This window comes from Oryctolagus cuniculus, chromosome 4, assembly GCF_051225735.1.
Source record: "Oryctolagus cuniculus isolate XC-2025 breed Fujian yellow rabbit chromosome 4, ASM5122573v1, whole genome shotgun sequence".
Lineage (NCBI taxonomy): Eukaryota > Metazoa > Chordata > Mammalia > Lagomorpha > Leporidae > Oryctolagus > Oryctolagus cuniculus.
The window spans coordinates 682,310-701,343 of NC_142870.1; the positions used below are offsets into that span (position 1 = coordinate 682,310).

Below are 19,034 nucleotides of genomic sequence, written 5' to 3' on the forward strand. Positions count from 1 at the left end.
GCACTGGCACAGCGGGTTAAAGCCTTGCCCTGAAGTGCTGGCATCCCATATGGGCACCGGTTCTAGTCCTGGCTGCTCCTCTTCCAATCCAGCTCTCTGCTGTGGCCTGGGAAGGCAGTAGAAGGTGGCCCAAGTCCTTGGGCCCCTGCACCCACATGGGAGACCAGGAAGAAGCTCCTGGCTCCTGGCTTTGGACTGGTGCAGCTCTGGCCGTTTTGGCCACCTGGGGAGTGCATCAGTGGATGGAAGACCTCTCTCTCTACCTCTCTCTGTAACTCTGACTTTCAAATAAATAAAAAAAAAGTAAGAATATTCATGAAGCAAAAACTGGAAGAACTGGAGAGAGATTTCGGCATATAACTAGTTTCAACATGCCTTGGAAGCCGATTGACAGATCAGTAAGGGTGCATATTGAACATAGTCACCAGCATGAACTGGTTTGTGAAACACCTAGCTTGGTTAAGTGTACATTTTTTTTTAAAGATTTATTTATGTGAAAGTCAGAGTTACACAGAGAGAGGAGAGGCAGAGAGAGAGGTCTTCCATCTGATGGTTCACTCCCCAGTTGGCCACAACGGCCGGAACTGCGCCGATCTGAAGCCAGGGGATAGGCACTTCTTCCGGGTCTCCCACACGGGTGCAGGGGCCCAAGGACTTGGGCCATCTGCTGCCTTCCCAGGCCACAGCAGAGAGCTGGATTGGAAGTGGAGCAGCCGGGTCTCAAACTGGCGCCCAAATGGGATGCTGGCGCTTTAGGTCAGGGTTTTAACCCGCTCTACCACAGCGCCAGCCCCAAGCGCATGTTCTTGTCGCTTGCTTGCTACTAATCCCTAAAACAGACCATATGCTGGGTATAAGTCTCAAGACATTGAAAAGGATTGAATCCGTAGAGAGTATATTCTCTGACCACAACACAATTAAATTAGGAATTGGTGACAGAAAGACTTGGAAAATCCCAGATATTCAGAAGTTAACACTTTTAAGTCACCTGTGGTCAAAGATGAAGCAAGGAAAACAAACTCGAGGGACTGAGACTTAGTACCCAGCCACAGGAATCACGACCGTGAGGCGCTGATGAGAGAGCGGGCCTGTTCCCTCGAATGTAGTGGCTAGTGTCTGAGGAATGAACAGGAAACTCCATGGAGAAAGCACAGACTTTCCAACAGCCGCTGCTGGGGCAGCTGGACATCCACGTGCAAAAATGAGTCTAGACAGACCTTACGGCCTTCATAAAGTAGCTCACAGTGGATCACAGACCTAAATGCAGAATACAAAATTACAGAATTTCTGGAAGATGACACTGGAAGAAACCTAGGTGACCTTGGATTTGATGACAACTTTTTAGATGCACCACCAAAGGCCCAAACCGTTAAAGAAAACATTGATAAGTTGCACTTAAAACTGAAAATTTCTGCTTTGCAAAAGGTGTGTCAAGAGAATGTAAAGGCGCAGACCAGGAGGAAATAACTGCACAAGATGTGACTGCTAGGGCCGGTGTTGTAGAGCCATGGTTCCACTGCCACCTGCAGAGCTGGCGTCCCGTTCTTGGAACACGGGCTCAAGTTCTGGCTGCTCTGCTTCTGATCCAGCTTCCTGCCTATGCACCTAGGAAGGCAGCAGAAGATGGCCCAAGTACTTGGATCCCTGCCACCAAGGGAGACCCACATGGAGTTACAGACTCCTGGCTTCAGCCTGGCCCAGCCCTGGCTATTGTGAACATTTGGGGAGTGAACCAGCAGATGGAAGATCTCTCTGTCTCTCCCTCTGCTTTTCAAATAAGTAAATAAGTTTTTTTTTTAAAAGATATATCTGATAGTTTTAGTATCTGAAAAGACTTGAAATTCAGCAATAAGAAAAATGGGCCAAAGACCTCACCAAAGAAGACACACAGATGGCACAAAAGCACACTATGTGCTCCCCAATTGGAAAACTAAAGAGAAAGATACTCTACCTTTATATTCATCTGAGGAATGCAGATTAAAACCATGAGCTGTTGTGGTACTCCTGTTACAATGGCCAGGTCGAGAACACTGACAAGACCAAATGTTGATGAGTAATGGGAGCTGTCATTGCTGGTGGGAGTGCAAAGTGACACAGCCGCTCTGGAACAGTCTGGTGGTATCTGAACCTCAGATACCACCTGTGCACTGTGGGCATCGGACTTCCATGCCTGGCGGGGTCAAGGGGTGGGAGGGGCCCGGCCAGGGCCGGGCAGTGACCTCACAAGGCCGCGGAAGGCAGGGCAGCTGTGGAACTCTGTGGTCTCAGGCTGTTTCTGGAGGATCTGCGGGCCCTGGATTTCCATCTCGATGGGGCCGCAGGCCCACCCCTGAGCACCCAGGGCTCAACATGGCTGAGGGGAGCGAGCTGATGAGCAGGCTCATGAGCGAGAACGCAGACCTGAAGAAGCAGGTGCGCCTCCTGAAGGAGAACCAGATGCTGAAGAGGCTGCTGAGCGAGAGCTGCCAGGAGACCTGCGGCCGCGGGGGCCGGGACCTCCTCTTCCCCAAGGCCTCCGCCTACCCCGAAGCCTGCTCCCCCGTGAGCGGAGGTGAGGCACGGGCTGGGCACCGGGGGTGTGGAGGAGGCCTGCTCCCTGCAAGAGCGTCCTGTGCTCAGGTCTGGCAGGCCAAGGCCCGAGGGCCCTCTCTGCCACATCCTCGGGGAAGGTCCTGCTCTCTGTGCCACTGGGTCTGCACCTGGAACCTAGTGGAGTGCTAGCCCTCGGCCGGGGTGGCCTGGAACTGGCGGTGCGTGGGCTCTGCAGGGCGCCTGTGCAGCGCGAGTGGGCAGGGGAGTGAGCTGGAGCCGTGGCCTGTTCACCAGCCAGGTGGACTCCAGCCTTCGAAGGCTTTTTACAGAGAACCTAGGGTTTCATCACTTTCTGCAGAAGTAGTTGGCTCTGGTGAAAAAAAAAAAAGTCGTTTCATTCATGGAAAGTGTGGCTGGGAGTGTGGTTGATGGGTGTGGCCTTGGCCTTTGGTTGGGACGGAACCTCTCATCCAGCAAGTTCAGCTGCGCCCTGGACCTGGTGCCTGCTCAGCCAGGATGGGGACAGAGGGCACGTCCCAGCCTGCCCGTCCCAGCAGTGGGGCAGGTGGCCTGGGAGCCTTGCCGGCTGCAGGAAGGAGCTGCTGACAAGGCTGCTGCTGACGCCCACTGCATGCCCAGGAGGCCGGTCTCTGCGGAAGGCTTGCAGACCTTAAGCTGGGCTTTCCCAGAGACTGGTGTCCGGCAGGATCTGGGGCTCTGAGCCCTGAGTTTCCCCCTGGAAACTCTGCGGTGCAGGATGGCCCAGCGGCAGCAGCAGGCATAAGACCCTCTGACGGTCACATGCCAGCTACCGCAACACATGGCCTCACTAGCGCCGTTGACCTTGGTGGGGACGCTTAGCAGAGTGCCGCCCGAGACCCAGTGCCATGAGGTTGCTGTCCCTGCCCTGTGAGGCTGGTAGCGGAGCTCAGGGCCTGGGACCTCCCTGGGCACCCGGGGGACGCTGGTGTCTCAGCCACGTGCTGTGGCCCTGTCTCTCACTGGCGCACAGCTTTCCTCTGCCCGTCAGCTCCCCCCTTGCCCGTGGGAGCTCCCGCAGCGCTGGAGCCGCTGAGCTGCTGCAACAGACCCTTCACGCCCCAGGGACGTAACTGGCTCAGCAGCTTCGCCCTCACGAGCTCCAGGCAGGGGTGAGGGCTCCTCGGCCAAAGGCCAGGGCTGTTGAGTAGACACTCCCAGTGCTCTGCAGAAGTCCACTGTACCGTCGGCTCCCTGACACCGGGCATCGCAGATGTCCACTCTGTCCCCTTCCGCCACGCGGCCAAGGCCTCCCTGTGTGGGCCTTCCTGGACCGTGGCTCGGCTTGGTGGGCCTGTGATGCACATTTTGAACAGGCCCAGAGGGAGCGCAGCCTCGCTCTCACTCCTTGGGCGCCTGTCCCTCGGTCTGCCTCCCACGCACTGCCAGGGGCCCGCAGCGGCCAGCTGGGGTCCTGGTGTTGCAGGCCGGCTCTCAGAGGCCGAAACGCTGGCGGCTCCTTTGGAGCAGCTCTGGGCCACCGGTGCCCTTTGCACTGAGGCAGAGGACTGCCCGTGCTGCCGTGAGTGGGTCTCGAGTGGCTCGGCCATATTCCAGAATCCGACGGCTCCTGGCTCCTGACTTTGGCCTGGCCCAGTTCTGACTTTTGTGGCCACGTGGGGAGTGAACAGTGGGTGGAAGATCTCTCTCTCCCTTTCTCTAATTCTGCCTTTCAAATAAATAAAATATTTTAAAAGAAATTAAAAGAAACAGAAAAATTGAGCAATGTCTCATTCTGATTACCCTCGTGATCCCTCTTCTGCCTTGCTGGAGGGCCTGTCACTTCCGCCCCCGGCCCAGGGCAGCTCGCTGCACTGCTGTGCCCCGGCCCGCAGGGTCACCGCCCCGGGCCCAGGGTACCTCACTGCACTGCTGTGCCCCGGCCCGCAGGGTCACCGCCCCGGGCCCAGGGCAGCTCGCTGCACTGCTGTGCCCCGGCCTTCAGGGTCACCGCCCCGGGCCCAGGGCGGCTTGCTGTACTGCTGTGCCCCAGCCTGCAGGGTCACCGCCCCTCGCTGTGTTCTGGACATCTGTCTGGAAGTTTTACACAGTCATTTCGGCACTCTTCTTTGTGAGCCTGGCTGGGGCTTGCTTTCTTGAGGTTTTCTATGTGAGTATTTGATATTAGATTTGGGACAAATTTTTAGCCTTCACTGAGCATCTTTGAATTTGTTTAAATGTTCCAATCCAAGGGGTATGAGTTGTGTGAGAACTTGAAATAATTTACTCACAGGCCACCCAGGTCTGCAGCCCTTGGGAAATAATTATTTTGTAACTTGTAGATGTTTTTCTTCTTTGTTGGTCCATTTAGCTTTCTACTTCTTTTTAAAATTTTCAAAATTTATTTATTTTGTTTACTTGAAAGGCAGAGTGCAAGAGAGAGACAGAAACAGACAGGATTTCCCACCTGCTGGTTCCCTCCCCCATTTTCTGCAACAGTTGGGGCTGGGCCAGGCTAAAGCCAGGAGCTGAGGACTCCATCCAGGTCTCCCTGTGCATGGCAGGGACCCACATACCTGAGCTGTCCCCTGTCGCCTCCCAGGCTTTGCACTGGCAGGAAGCTGGGATTGGGCCAGAGCCAGGACTTGAACCAGGCACTCCGGTGTGGGATGCAGGCACCCCAAGTAGTGTCTTAAGTGCTGCACCAAATGCCTGCCCGAGGTTTCCTACTTAGTCATTTAAAAGAATTTCCCAGGTCTTTTATTGAAAATTTCAACTGATACCACTTGCGCAGAATATTCTTCTGTAGTTTAAGAAATATCGGGGGTGGGGGACCGAGGGACCCTTGAGGTCTGAGCAGCTCGGCTTCAGCTCTCCGTCACGGGCAGCAGCAGCCAGAAGAAGCCGCTTCTGCTGAGCTGCTTTCCTGGGGACACTCCCAAGGCAGGCGTCTGTCGGGATGTGCATGTGGGCACGAAGTTTGGAGATCAGGGAATTGCCACGTGACATTGTCAGCCTACACTGGGAATCCCAAGTGCTGAGACGGGTGGGGTTGGGAGCGGCTGGTGGGCCTGTGCATGGCTGAGCCCAGGTGTGGGAGCAGGGGGCGTGTGCTGGGGTACTGGTCCCAGCTCTGCCCAGGTATAGGAACAGGGGGCATGTCCCAGGAGACTGGTCCCAGCTCTGCCCAGGTATAGGAACAGGGGGCATGTCCCAGGAGACTGGTCCCAGCTCTGCCCAGGTATAGGAACAGGGGGCATGTCCCAGGAGACTGGTCCCAGCTCTGCCCAGGTATAGGAACAGGGGGCATGTGTCAGGAGACTGGTCCCAGCTCTGCCCAGGTATAGGAACAGGGGGCATGTCCCAGGAGACTGGTCACAGCTCTGCCCAGGTGTGGGAACAGGGGGCATGTCCCAGGAGACTGGTCACAGCTCTGCCCAGGTGTGGGAGCAGGGCTGTGTGTCCCAGGGGGCTGGTTACAGCTCTGCCCAGGTGTGGGAGCAGGGGGTGCATCCTGGGGGGCTGGTCACAGCTCTGCCCAGGTATAGGAACAGGGGGCATGTCCCAGGAGACTGGTCACAGCTTTGCCCAGGTGTGGGAGCAGGGGGTTTGTCCTGGGGGGCTGGTTACAGCTCTGCCCAGGTGTGGGAGAAGGGGGTTTGTCCTGGGGGGCTGGTCACAGCTCTGCCCAGGTGTGGGAGCAGAGGGTGTGTCCTGGGGGGCTGGTCACAGCTCTGTCCAGGTGTGGGAGAAGGGGGTGTGTCCTCGGGGGCTGGTCACAGCTCTGCCCAGGTGTGGGAGCAGAGGGTGTGTCCTGGGGGGCTGGTCACAGCTTTGCCCAGGTGTGGGAGCAGGGGGCGTGTCCTGGGGGGCTGGTCACAGCTCTGTCCAGGTGTGGGAGCAGAGGGTGTGTCCTGGGGGGCTGGTCACAGCTTTGCCCAGGTATAGAACAAGGGGCATGTTCCGGGTTCTGCTCACAGTTTGCCCAGGTGTGGGAGCAGGGGGATGCGTCCTGGGAGTACTGATCACAGCTCTGCCCGGGTGTGGAGCAAGGGGCGCATCCCGGGGGTGCTGGTCAGGGCATTACTTTTATAACTGGGCCTGAAACAGCCCACCTCCACCAGCAGAGCGATGGACCAACAGTCAGTTGGGTGCTGGTGCCGGTAACCGGGCAGCTAGCCCAGGGAGCTGCCAGGTGACTGGACACAGGTAAATCTCAGTGAGTCCTTGGCAGAACAGACATCGAGGAGGACACCTTTCATGTCAAGTTGGAAGGCACGCACAGGTCACTCGGGCGTGGCTGCACGGGTGGCTGGCGGCACACAGGGGCTGGGGTGGGGAGCCCCACGCTCTGGGGTGTCTGACGAGGGCCAGCCTGACTCCCGCCCCTCGGCTCCCCACCCCAGTTCCAGACTTTGGAAGATTCAGCAGCGTCCCGGACGCGCCCTCCCAGCTACAGACGTCCTCCCTGGAGGACCTGCTGTGCTCGCACGCGCCCCTCTCCAGTGAGGATGACGCCTCCCCGGGCTGCGCAACCTCGGCCCAGGCGCCCTTCAAGGCTTTCCTCAGCACCCCCGAGCTCCGCACCCACCAAGGCGCCGACCGGAAGCTGTCCCCGCTGCTGAGCCCCTCGCAGGACCCTCTGGTGGACAAGACACTGCTGGAGGCCAGGGACATGGCGCGGCCCAAGAAGGTGTGCTTCTCAGAGAGCAGCCTGCCCACGGCGGACAGGACCCGGAGGAGCTACTACCTCAACGGTAGGGCCGGGCGCGGGGTGGTGCGGGCGAGGGCGGCGGCGGCGGTGCGGTGCCCTGCTGCGTGCCCCGCCTTCTGGGCCGGTGTTAGCAGCAGGGAGCTGCACGGCTCCTCACCTAGCAGCGAGAGCCTTCGCTGTCCCGGGTCTCTGGCCTCCCCATTTCCTAAATGATGCTTTTGGAAGAGCAGAACCGTTTCATGTGATGAAGTGCGAGGTGCTGCTCTCCCTCTGCACTTCATGCTCTTAGTCAGCCAAGTTCACAGAGTCTCCGCGTGCCTTCCTCGGGCTTGCACTGAGCTCTCCGACTCACCTCCGGCGGCTGTTCTGCCTGCGGTGTGAGGCTTGCACACGGACACCCGCCGAACCGCCTCGACACCGCTGTGAACCTTTGTGCGCCGTGTGCTGTGCGTGTGTGCGTGTGGGAGAGACTTTGTGTGAGGAACCGGCTCCCAGGATTTTCTGCAGCCTGCAGGGTCAGGTCTGAAGGTGGCAGGACAGCAGAGGTTGTTCCTGTGTGAGTCTGTCCCTGGGGTCTGTGCTGCTGTCGCTTCCCTGTGGGATGTGGGATGTGCATCCGGTGGTGTGAGTTCTTCAGCGTTGCTTCCCGTGTTCCAGAGTTGCCCTGGCTGTCTTAGGGACCCGACTTCTAGAACCATCACCTGTGCTTCCCAGGGAGTTAGGAAAAGAGGCAGGACTCGATCGTGGGTCCTCTACTACGGGATGAGTGTGTCCCAGCAATGGTGGAACTGCAGGCCAAACCCCTTGACTGATTCTTGAAAGTTACACTGCCTTGCATTACTGAGATAAACCCCGTTCGGCAGTGACATCTTGCACTGTTTGTTTGTCAGATGCAGCGCGCTGACCATCTGGGCCGTCCTGGAGGGATCCGCCGCGCCTTCCCTGCAGGGCGTTTCCTGGTTTCGGTTCAGGGAGTGGAGGGGGAGGTTTCCGCCCTCCCTGTTATCTAGGAGCAGTTTGTCAGACTGCTGGATGTTTGCTGGAATTCAGCACTGAAACCAGGCAGCCTCATTCCTCAGGAGAACGTCTTTGCTTGCCACAAATTACGTGGTATTGCTGTGAGACTGTTCAAACGACGCTTCTCCTGGAGTGAGGCTAATAGTTTGTGTTTTTTAAGGAATTGTCCTTTTATCTAGGAAACTTATTGGCATAAAGTTATTCGTAATATGTCCCCGTTATCCTTTCAATGTGTGTGGGCTCCGTGGTACCTTCGCTCATTCCTAACAGTGGTAACTTTGCTCGTCTTATTCCCTGATAGATCTGGCTAGAGGTTGATCAGATGTATTGATTTATTTTCTTTGAAGTGTGTGTTTTAGACAATTCTTGGAGAGTACGATTGAACTGGAAATGGTCTCTAAGACATTACAGGTGTGTGGTGTGTCCTCTCACTACTTTGCCCTCAGTAGCAACAGGGGTGGGGAGAAAGACGATTCTGATGGGAGAAGGCATTAATGCAGGGAGACTGCACCATGCTCCAACGCACAGTGTGTCTGCGCTCTGTGCCTGCACCTGCCCTGACACACAGTGTGTCTGCACCCCTTGTCAATCACCTGCCCTGACACACAGTGTGTCTGCTCCCCATACCTGCACCTGCCCTGACACACAGTGTGTCTGCGCTCTGTGCCTGCACCTGCCCTGACACACAGTGTGTCTGCACCCCTTGTCAATCACCTGCCCTGACACACAGTGTGACTGCTTCCCATGCCTGCATCTGCCCTGACACACAGTGTGTCTGCTTCCCGTGCCTGCACCTGCCCTGACACACAGTGTGTCTTCTCCTTATGCCTCTCACCTGCCCTGACACACAGTGTGTCTGTGCTCTGTGCCTCTCACCTGCCCTGACACACAGTGTGTCTTCTCCTTATGCCTCTCACCTGCCCTGACACACAGTGTGTGCGCTCTGTGCCTGCACCTGCCCTGACACACAGTGTGTCTGCTCCCCGTGCCTGCACCTGCCCTGACACACAGTGTGTCTGCTCCCCGTGCCTGCACCTGCCCTGACACACAGTGTGTCTGCTCCCCGTGCCTGCACCTGCCCTGACACACAGTGTGTCTGCTCCCCGTGCCTGCACCTGCCCTGACACACAGTGTGTCTGCTCCCCGTGCCTGCACCTGCCCTGACACACAGTGTGTCTGCACCCCTTGTCCATCACCTGCCCTGACACACAGTGTGTCTGCTCCCCATACCTGCACCTGCCCTGACACACAGTGTGTCTGCGCTCCGTGCCTGCACTTACCCTGACACACAGTGTGTCTGGCTTTTAGTTATTTTTCCTGGGTACTTTCTGTGGCCTTGCAAAGTGGCTGGGAGAGAAATACACTGGAAATTATAAGATACATTTGAACCAAGTCAAAGAAGACCTAAATAAATAGAAAAAAGTCTCATGTTCATTGATTCAAAGATCCGATTTTTTTAATAGTTTCTAATTTTTTGTAGAGATTACATTGAATTATGGATTCATTGCAACACCTATGAAAATCCCAGCTAGAATCTTAGCAGAAATTGAGAAGGTGGGGCCGGCGCCGTGGCTCACTTGGCTAATCCTCCGCCTGCGGCGCCGGCACCCCGGGTTCTAGTCCTGGTTGGGGCGCTGGGTACTAGTTCTGGTTGTTCCTCTTCCAGTCCAGCTCTCTGCTGTGGCATGGGAAGGCAGTGGAGGATGGCCCAAGTGCTTGGGTCCCTGCTCCCGCATGGGAGACCAGGAGAAGCACCTGGCTCCTGGCTTTGGATCGGCACAGCGCTGGCTGTAGCGGCCATTGGCGGGGTGAACCAATGGAAGGAAGATCTTTCTGTCTCTCTCTCACTGTCTATAACTCTCTGTGTGTCTCTCTCTCACTGTCTATCTCTGCCTGGTCAAAAAAAAAAAAATTGAGAAGGTGAATCTTGAATTCATACGGAAATATGGGGACCCAGAATAGGTCAAGCAGAGAACAAATAGGTCAAGAAGAGAACAAAATGAGAAGACCCAGCCCTGTTTCAAATTTACCGTGAAGCAAGCAGCACTCCAGCAACCCAGATGTGGCACTGTTGCAAGGAGACACACAGGTCGGTGGAACAGAGCTGAGTGCAGAAACAGTGCCAAGTAATTCGGTTGCAAAAGAAGTCTTCGACCAGTGGTGCTGGGACAAGGGGATACCCACATAAAATGATGTTGGGGCTGGTGTTGTGGGGCAGTGGGTTAAAGCCCCAGCCTGCAGTGCTGGCATCCCATTTAGAGCACCGAAGTCTTTGCTGCTCCCCTTCTGAGCCAGCTCTCTGCTGTGGCCTGGGAAAGCAGTGGAAGATGGCCCAAGTCTTTGGGCCCCTGCACCCATGTGGAGACCCAGAAGAAGCTCCTGGCTCCTGACTTTGGATCGGCCCAGCTCCAGCCATTGTTTGGGGAGTGAACCAGCAGATGGAAGATCTCTCTCTTTCTCTGTTTCTCCCTCTCTCTGTAACTGTCTTTCAAAAAATAAAATAAATCTTAAAAAAAAGAGAGATGACATTGGGTCCCTTTCTTTACATCACAGACAAAAATGAGCTCCAAATGGGTCAAAGACCTGAGATCTGAAAAGGCTGAAACCACAGAACATGGACAAAAATATGGGGCTCGGGGCTGGCAACGTGGCACAGTAGGCGGCGCTGGCATCCCATATGGGCGCCAGTTCTAGTCTCGGCTGCTCCTCTTCCAGTCCAGCTCTCTGCTGTGGCCTGGGAAAGCGGTAGAAGATGGCCCAAGTCCTTGGTCCCCTGCACCCGCGTGGGAGACCAGGAAGAAGCTCCTGGCTCCTGGCTTTGGATTGGCGCAGCTCTGGCCGTTGTGGACATTTAGGGGGGTAAATCAGCGGATGGAAGATCTCTCTCTGTCTCTCTGTTTCTCTCTGTCTCTCTCTCTCTCTCTCTCTCTCTCTCTCTGCCTCTCCTCTCTGTGTAACTTTGACTTTCAAATAAATAAAAAGGGTGAGTGTTGCAGTGTGCGGATTCAGTTCTAAGAAAGATGTTTTCAGTGACTGGGTGTTGAACAAGACACAGACACAAGGTGTCTCAGCAAGAACATTTACTTCTGCAGAAGGGTGCGTGGCCGGCTGTCAACAGAGGAGCAGGTGCCACGGGCGGCCTCCTGGTCTAACTGAGGGGCGGTGTGGGTGTGGCGGGAGGTCCTGGCCTTTTGCCGCACTGGCTCAGGCTCGGGCTTGCCTTCCACTTCGTGGCTGTCTAAGCAGAATGAGTGGAGATTTCTGATGGCTGACTTGACGTGGCAGAGCTCACAGAAGAAACCAGGGGCAGCAATGGGCAGCAGCTGTTTGTGGCGTTGGGACGGGGCAGCAGATCTCAGAATCCTGTAACTCACTTAAAAGTGGAACTTCTTGCAAGACAAGGAAGCTACCATCAAAAACGGAGTCACTTTGGTTTGACAGAAAAGACTTACTTCTCCCACGTGGGAAAGCAGCGTGCCCCCTAGCCTCAGCTCCTCCATCTGCAGGAGGGCCCAGGGCTCCTCCCGCAGGGTCGGTGTGCGAGGGAACCAGGGGAGGCACAGGCGCCGGGGCTCTGAGGGGCCGGGCCTTGGAGGGCTCCCAGCTGTGCCAGGGACTGAAGGACGGCACAGGTCCTTCTCTGCCCACAGGGCCGTGCGCCCTGCTGTGGGGACGGACGCAGACTGCCTGGGCAGCAGCGCTCTCCTCCCTGGCTGGGCAGGGGCGTGCTCGGGGGAGTCTGACCTCAGAGGGAGCGGGTCCTCCAGCAGCTGCCCTGGCTGCCTGTCTTCTGGTCTGCATTCCCCGTGTTCGGGGACACGTGTGTCCTGCCCCTCTCTCTGCCCAAGCACCCTGCTGGTGGGCTCGCCGGCCTCGGGAAGTGCCCGTGTTCACACACACAACTCTTCCTGCTCCCCTGGGGCACGGCTGCCCTGGTCCCTGTGGACACAGACCCCAGGGTCCTGGCACCTGCTGAACCAACATGTGCCCGGGGGCAAACAGCTTTCTGGAGGATGGGGCTGCAGTCAGTGAGCGGCTGTGCAAGGCCACGGGAGGAGGGAGTCCCGGAGCCTGGCCCCTCACCCCCCATGCCCGCGAAGGGGCTGGGGGACCAGGACATGGCGGGTTGTCCTGAGTGTGGGGTGTAGAGCTGCCTGGGTGGGCGCAGACATGTGGCGATGGCAGGGCCTGGGCCCTACTGTGCTGCCGGTCAGGTCCGAGGGTCTCAGAGTCCGTGGTGGGCAGGACGAGCATCCCTCTGTAGGGATGGAAGAGCAGACCCGACAGTGGGGGCGGGAGGGAGGTGTCGGGGAGGCGCCTCGTGCCCCTCCAAGCTCAGGAGTGGGGGGAGGGGAGGGACCGGTCTGTCCTCCCCAAGGCGGTCTTGGTCACGTGCGGGTCTAAATTCAGATCATCTCAAGTTTAAAGGCGCAGCTGCGGGCGGGGATGCGGTAGCCGGTTTCGGGGAGGTGGGGAGGGAGGCCCTGGGGCACCCCCGCCCGCCCCGCAGCCCTTCTCACCTTAAGGACGGGAGGCCCTGCCCCGGCGGCTGGGGCGGCGGGAGCGGGGGTCGGGGGGCGAGCGGTTTCCGACGCGGTCCGCGCCCTCCCCGCAGAGATCCAGAGCTTCGCGGGCGCCGAGAAGGACGGCCGCATCGTCGGGGAGATCGCCTTCCAGCTGGACCGGCGCATCCTGGCCTACGTGTTCCCGGGCGTGACGCGGCTGTACGGCTTCACGGTCTCCAACATCCCCGAGAAGATCAAGCAGGTGCGCGCGGGGGCGGGCCGGGGGCGGGGCCTTGGGACGCGCGCGCCCCGCCCCGGCCGCGCCCACGCCCGCGTGTCCCGCAGACCTCGGTCAAGTCTCTGGACGGCTCGGTGGACCAGAAGAAGCTGCGCGAGCTGACGCAGCGCTACCTGACGCTCACGGCGCGGCTGGAGCGGCTGGGCTACAACCGCGACGTGCACCCGGTGTTCAGCGAGTTCCTCATCAACACCTACGGCATCCTGAAGCAGCGGCCCGACCTGCGCGCCAACCCGCTGCACAGCAGCCCGGCCGCGCTGCGCAAGCTGCTCATCGACGTGGTGCCGCCCAAGTTCCTGGGCGACTCGCTGCTGCTGCTCAACTGCCTGTGCGAGCTGTCCAAGGCCGACAGCAAGCCGCTCTTCGCCTGGTGAGCGCCGCCGCCGCCGCCCGCACCGCGCTCGCGCCCCACGGGGCCGCCGCCGCCCGCGCCCCGCGCGCCCGCGCGCCCAGGGCCCGCGCCGCCGCGCCCGCACGCCCGGCCGCCGGGCCGCGGGGAGCCGCCCTCGCGCCGGGGCCGGCGGCCGCCGCCCGCGCGTGCGCCCGCGCGCGTTATTAAAGCCACCTGTTTACCTGTCCGCCGCCGTGCCTGCTGGGTCTTTGCGGGCGGGCGGGCGGGCACAGGGCGGAACCACGCAGCCCGGGCTCCAACGGCGGGGTTCCCGACCGCCGCGGCGCCTCTCTCCCCCGGGAGAAGTCGGGGACGCAGCCCCAGGACCCCAGCCCCTGCCCAGTCCCCTCCAGGCGGGGAGCGGCGCTCCTCCCCTGTGGGCGCAGCCGGCAGCTCCGGGCCTGCTCCCCGCCCCTCCGCCCGCGAGCGGTCCTCTGCGCACCGGGCGGAGCCGGCCTCCTCGTGCCCAGAGCCAGCCCTGGGAGCTGCGGGGGCACCTCGCGCTGGGCCGGAGCTGCATTCAGCGGGTGCAGGTGGGGCCGCAGGGGAGGCTCCGGCGTGGCGGGGCTGCTGACCGCACCCGTGGGCGCTTAGGCAGGGCGAGGCTGCGTGGCACCGGGAGCCCGGCTGGGAGCTGCTGGGTGTTCTGGGGACCCAGGGAGGCAAGGGCCTGGTCAGACGCGCTGGCGTTTGCTTCGGGCAGGTGCGGGGTGGGGGTGGCAGACGCGACGGCACCTGCCACACCTGCGCGGGAAGACGGTGCGGTGGTGCGGGATGTGGGAGGCTCGCGCCCTGCCCTGCCACCCGGGGCCGCCAGGGGGAGCGCCAGGCACTCTGGGGCCGAGAGGAAGCCTGGGCCGCAGGCCTCGTGGTCTGGGTCCGGGACAGAGTTGAGGCCCCGGTGGTCTGGTTTCCAGCTCTGGGCGGTTTTGTTGGAGCATTACCCGGCCCTGTGGCAGATCAGGGCAGGGGAGCTCAGGCCAGGCAGGTGATGGTCAGTGGCTGGGCACGTGTGTCTGGACTGGCCGGCTTGCAGCTGCCCGTGGCAACTACCTAGGCCTGGGCATCCTCTCTCCAGCTGCTGAAGCCCCCAAAGTGTCAAAGAAGCGCGAACAACAGAAAATCAGGAACACGGCTCCTACAGGGGCTTCGAAGAGTGAGGCCCTGGCCTCTGGTCATTCCCTCCCCTCCCCCTCCCCCATGGCCTTGGTGTCCCCCAGGCTCTTGGGCTTGGCTTCGAGTGACCCCTGGAGGCTCTGGGTGAAGTGATGCCCACCGTCCCACCCTCTGATGTCCGCTGTGCTGGGGCCAGGCTGGGGGGTCTCTGGGCTGCACTTCCACGTGGGACTTCCTGGGGACTGTCCTGTGCAGAGCGCTGAGCCCATTCCTAATGCCCTTCTCGTTCTACAAGATGAGAGGGGGTGGGAAGGTGGTGGGGGAGGGAGTGGGGGACTCAGGCAGGGCCCGGGGGGTGACGCTTCATGGCCAGGTCCCCCGTGCAGCACTGGGCCCTGCAGGTGGGTACAAGCTGGGCCTGTGCTGCACCTGCCCCAAGGCCGCGTGTCTCTGTGGATTACTCAGGGTTCTGTGATGTCTGCTCCACAGCGTGTGTGTGTGGGCTCACGGCTGTCTGTGTTTGATCCAGTTCTACCTCTTTGCTTTCCTTGCTCAAATCGTCCCTGGCCCCTTCCATCTACATTTGTTTGTCCATCATCTGTCAGTCATCCATCATCTGTCTGTCGTCTGTTTATTTGAGAGAGCTCGGTCTCCCATCCCCAACATGCTGTAACAGCCAGCGCTGGGCTGAGCCGGGAGTCAGCAGCTCATTCCAGGTCTCCCACGTGAGGGTGCCCAGGACCCGGTCCCTTGGCCATCACTGCTGCCTCTCAGGGAGGCAGGAATTCGGAATTGGGCACGGAGCTGGGCATCAAACCCAGACACACTAACGTGGGATTCTCCTAACCAGCGTTGTCCCTGCTGGGCTGGACGCAGCTCTGTATGCATGACTGTGGGTTTGGGTTCTTTGCAAACACTTTGCGCCTTGGTAGCACCACCAGGTGCCCGGGGCTCCCAGTGTCTTTCCTGGCCTGTCCTGGATCAGCTCTGGTTCCCGTTGGTGGGGAGTTTAACACAAACCCAGAGCCAGGGACCCGGCAAGACCTGTTTTGGTTCGTTCTGCGTTTTTAACAACATAGTACTCCTCGCCACAGGGATGCTACTTAATGTGAAGGCTCTGGGGTGCTTTCTCCACACTCTAACTCTTTCTTCATTTAATACAAGGAGGGAGGCCTAGACAGCTCACGGAGGAGGCACACTGTCTTCTCCATCTTCCCGTGATCTTGGTAATGCCCCTCATTCAGAAACACTGACTACCTTTTTCTAACGTTTCAGTGTTGGTCTACTTGATATCTAAAGCTTGATGTGGGAGACAACGGAAATCTAATCTAAGCATGGAGAAAAGGCCGCTCAGCGGTTCAGGGAGCGGAGGAGAGGGAGCGGCCTCCTGGTCTGGACAGGACCGTCCTGTGTGCTTGCTGCCGTGGGACGTGACTGTGGCCGGCCCGGCCGTCGTCCGCCTGCGGCTCCTTCCCACCCGCAGACACAAGTCGTAGGCCGGGGTTTTCAGTGCCCTGCTTGTTACAAGGCAGATTTAACGAGCGATGCAGCTTGCTCAGTGTGCTGCGGCCTGGATTGCTATTCCCCGGGGAATGCACACCCTGGTGCAGGCCTGGTGCAGGCCTGGTGCAGCCTCGGTAGCACAGGGTTTCCAGCGAGGGTGGGTGCGGCAGGCTGCCAAGCCCTGTCTGTCCATCTGTCCTGGAGTATGCACCCTGGGCGCCACAAAAGGCTAAAGTGCCCGTGGTGCTGAGGCCACGGCAGCAGGATGGCGGCGGCGCCTCTGGCTTCTGCCCCAACAGCACACCAGGGAATGAGGACGGAGAGCAGCCGTGGGGAAGTCTCCAGAGAAGCGGAATAGTCGAGGCTGTAATTCCGACTGCCCGTCCTGAAGAGGAAGTCAGGCCGTGACCAGAGACAGGAGAGACGAGACCCTGCGGAGGGCAGGTGTGCCCATCCCTGCTCGCTGTAACCCCACGGGTGTAGACACGTCTGGGCAGGTGTCCTGGTCTCCGTTCTCTGCACACACACCCCCACATTCCCTGTGTGGTCTCAAGTTCCTCGTGGGTGGTCCTGAGTCCCCCAGGCTGCAGGAAGCCCACCCACGCTGCAGCTGTCAGTGTGTGGTGCTGACAAACCCGTGGGTCTTGTACACAGCCTGGATCGGATGCCCGGTCTTGGGAAGTGACTCCACTGGGCCCGTCGACGTTAATAAACTGCATCTGCTGCTCCTGTACCCAGCCTCTGGTACCTGTTTGACCTAAGAGAGTTTCTCCCGTCCAGCTTTCTGTAACAGTCCCAGAGTTTGGCCCTGGGTGCAGGGCTCCTGTCTCTGTCCGCTGTGGCTATGAGCATGAAGGAGTTGGGGTTCTGAGTGGACCCCCATGTGGGGCACCCCATGCTGGTCCTCACAGCCCAGGTGTCTGGCTGTCCCAGCCCCTGGGGATCCTGCGTGAGTCAGCTTGGGCTGCCGTGACACTGCCGTGGACTGGTCTCAGGGTCCTGGGGGCTGCAGTCCAGGGCCACGTGTGGACGGCGCTGCTTTCCTGAGGCCTCTCTGCTGGCCTGCAGACAGAGCTGCTCCCGTGCCCTTCCGGGACAGCAGTCCGCTTGGCTCGGGACCCACACAGTGGTCTCATTTGAACGCAGTCCCCTGTGTAAAGACTGCTGCCGCCAAATACAGCTCCACCCGAGGAGCTGGAGGTCAGGCCCTCTGTGCGTGGACGTGGGGACACCAGCCAGCCCACAGCAGACCCCCTTCCTCTCCCGGCCCAGCCTCTGGGGTGTCGGGATCACTGGGTGCCTCCCTTCTCCCAGTGCCCTGAGTGGCCGCAGCAGAGGAGGGGTCCCTAAGGCCCACACAGCTGAGTTGGAGAGATCTGAGCTGTGGGGTGCTGGCTCTAGGGAGGGGCCTGCCAGGGGTTCAGAACACCCCAAAGGGCAGCACAGAGTTGGACTCCAGGACTGGGGTATGTACATGCAGCCGGGACAGCCACATGATCTGAGGGCCCCGTGCTGGAGGCAGACCCCTGCCCCTTTAAAATCATGGCTTCCAAGTGGGACATGGTGGAGCCTTGAGCCAGAGTTGACTCCTGATCATAGCTGGGCTCCCACCTCCCTGGGGAGTAGTGGGCCTTCTCTTACCTGCCTGCACCCTGGCATCTACACATATGACCACAACAACACACACACATGCACCCTTGTGTCTATACACATGATCACACCAACACACGCACATGCACCCTGGCATCTACACACATGATCACACCAACACACACACATGCACCCTTATGTCTATACACATGATCACACCAACACACACACATGCACCCTTATGTCTATACACGTGATCACACCAACACACACACATGCACCCTGGCATCTACACACATGATCACACCAACACACACACATGCACCCTTATGTCTATACACATGATCACACCAACACACACATATGCACCCTGGCATCTACACACATGATCACACCAACACACACACATGCACCCTTGTATCTATACACATGATCACACCAACACACACACATGCACCCTTATGTCTATACACGTGATCACACCAACACGCACACATGCACCCTGGCATCTACACACATGCTCACGCCAACACAAACATGCGTGCACACACTGACATCTACACATATGCTCACCTCAATATACATTCATCCTGACATCTACATGCATGCTCATACAATACTCACACATGAATGGTCACACCAGTATACATACTCTCTCTGGCATCTACACACATGCTCACACTACAGCACATAACCACAGCCTGACATATACATGCATGTCTTGACTACTATACACATACACACATACATGTACCCTGATGTCTACGCACATGCTTTCACACTCTAATCTACATGCATGCTCACAAAATACACATATTCTGATACTTACACAATGCTCACACCAAAACACACATACACCATGACATCTACATGTTCACACACACACCCTGACCTCTGCACACATGCTTGTACCATCACACACATCCTGACTACTATAGCCATGCTCACACTAACATACATATACCCTGACATCTGCATACATGTTCACATGAACACATATGCAATGGTCTACACATATGTTCACACACTGTGACACCTACCCTCATGCTCATACCAACACACACATATACCCTAACATCTACACACATGCACACACACCACAACCCTTATATCTACATGCACACTAACACCAACACACATGTATCCTGACATCTACACACATGCTCACACTAACACACACATGGACCCTTGCATCTACACACATGCTCACACTAACACACACATGGACTCTTGCATCTATACACATGCTCATGTTAACACATGTGCACACTCTCACACTCACCCGCAGACTCCTATGCACACTGGTGTCCACTCTGATCCCTACCCACAGCTCAGCCACAGCCTCTCACACCCGCCCTGCACTCCCTGCCTGTCCCTGCTGATTTGCTC

At 58.5% G+C, this 19,034-nt stretch overlaps 1 protein-coding gene across 1 annotated transcript; it reads left to right on the forward strand.

Moving 5' to 3' along the window:
- The first annotated feature begins 251 nt into the window (after positions 1-251).
- SPATC1L (spermatogenesis and centriole associated 1 like) lies at positions 252-13,521 on the forward strand. The gene is made up of 4 exons (XM_070071732.2): positions 252-2,551; positions 6,918-7,268; positions 12,858-13,009; positions 13,093-13,521. The coding sequence occupies exons 1-4, from the start codon at positions 2,044-2,046 to the stop codon at positions 13,417-13,419; spliced, it is 1,338 nt and encodes a 445-aa protein (XP_069927833.2). The 5' UTR covers positions 252-2,043; the 3' UTR covers positions 13,420-13,521.
- Positions 13,522-19,034: the final 5,513 nt, after the last annotated feature.

Excerpts from the sequence above, each read along its gene's own strand:
- SPATC1L (XM_070071732.2), top strand. The coding sequence starts at position 2,044 with ATGTTGATGAGTAATGGGAGCTGTCATTGCTGGTGGGAGTGCAAAGTG. Across the intron at positions 7,269-12,857 it reads GAGGAGCTACTACCTCAACG|AGATCCAGAGCTTCGCGGGC; the intron begins GTAGGGCCGGGC and ends CCCTCCCCGCAG. Across the intron at positions 13,010-13,092 it reads TCCCCGAGAAGATCAAGCAG|ACCTCGGTCAAGTCTCTGGA; the intron begins GTGCGCGCGGGG and ends CGTGTCCCGCAG.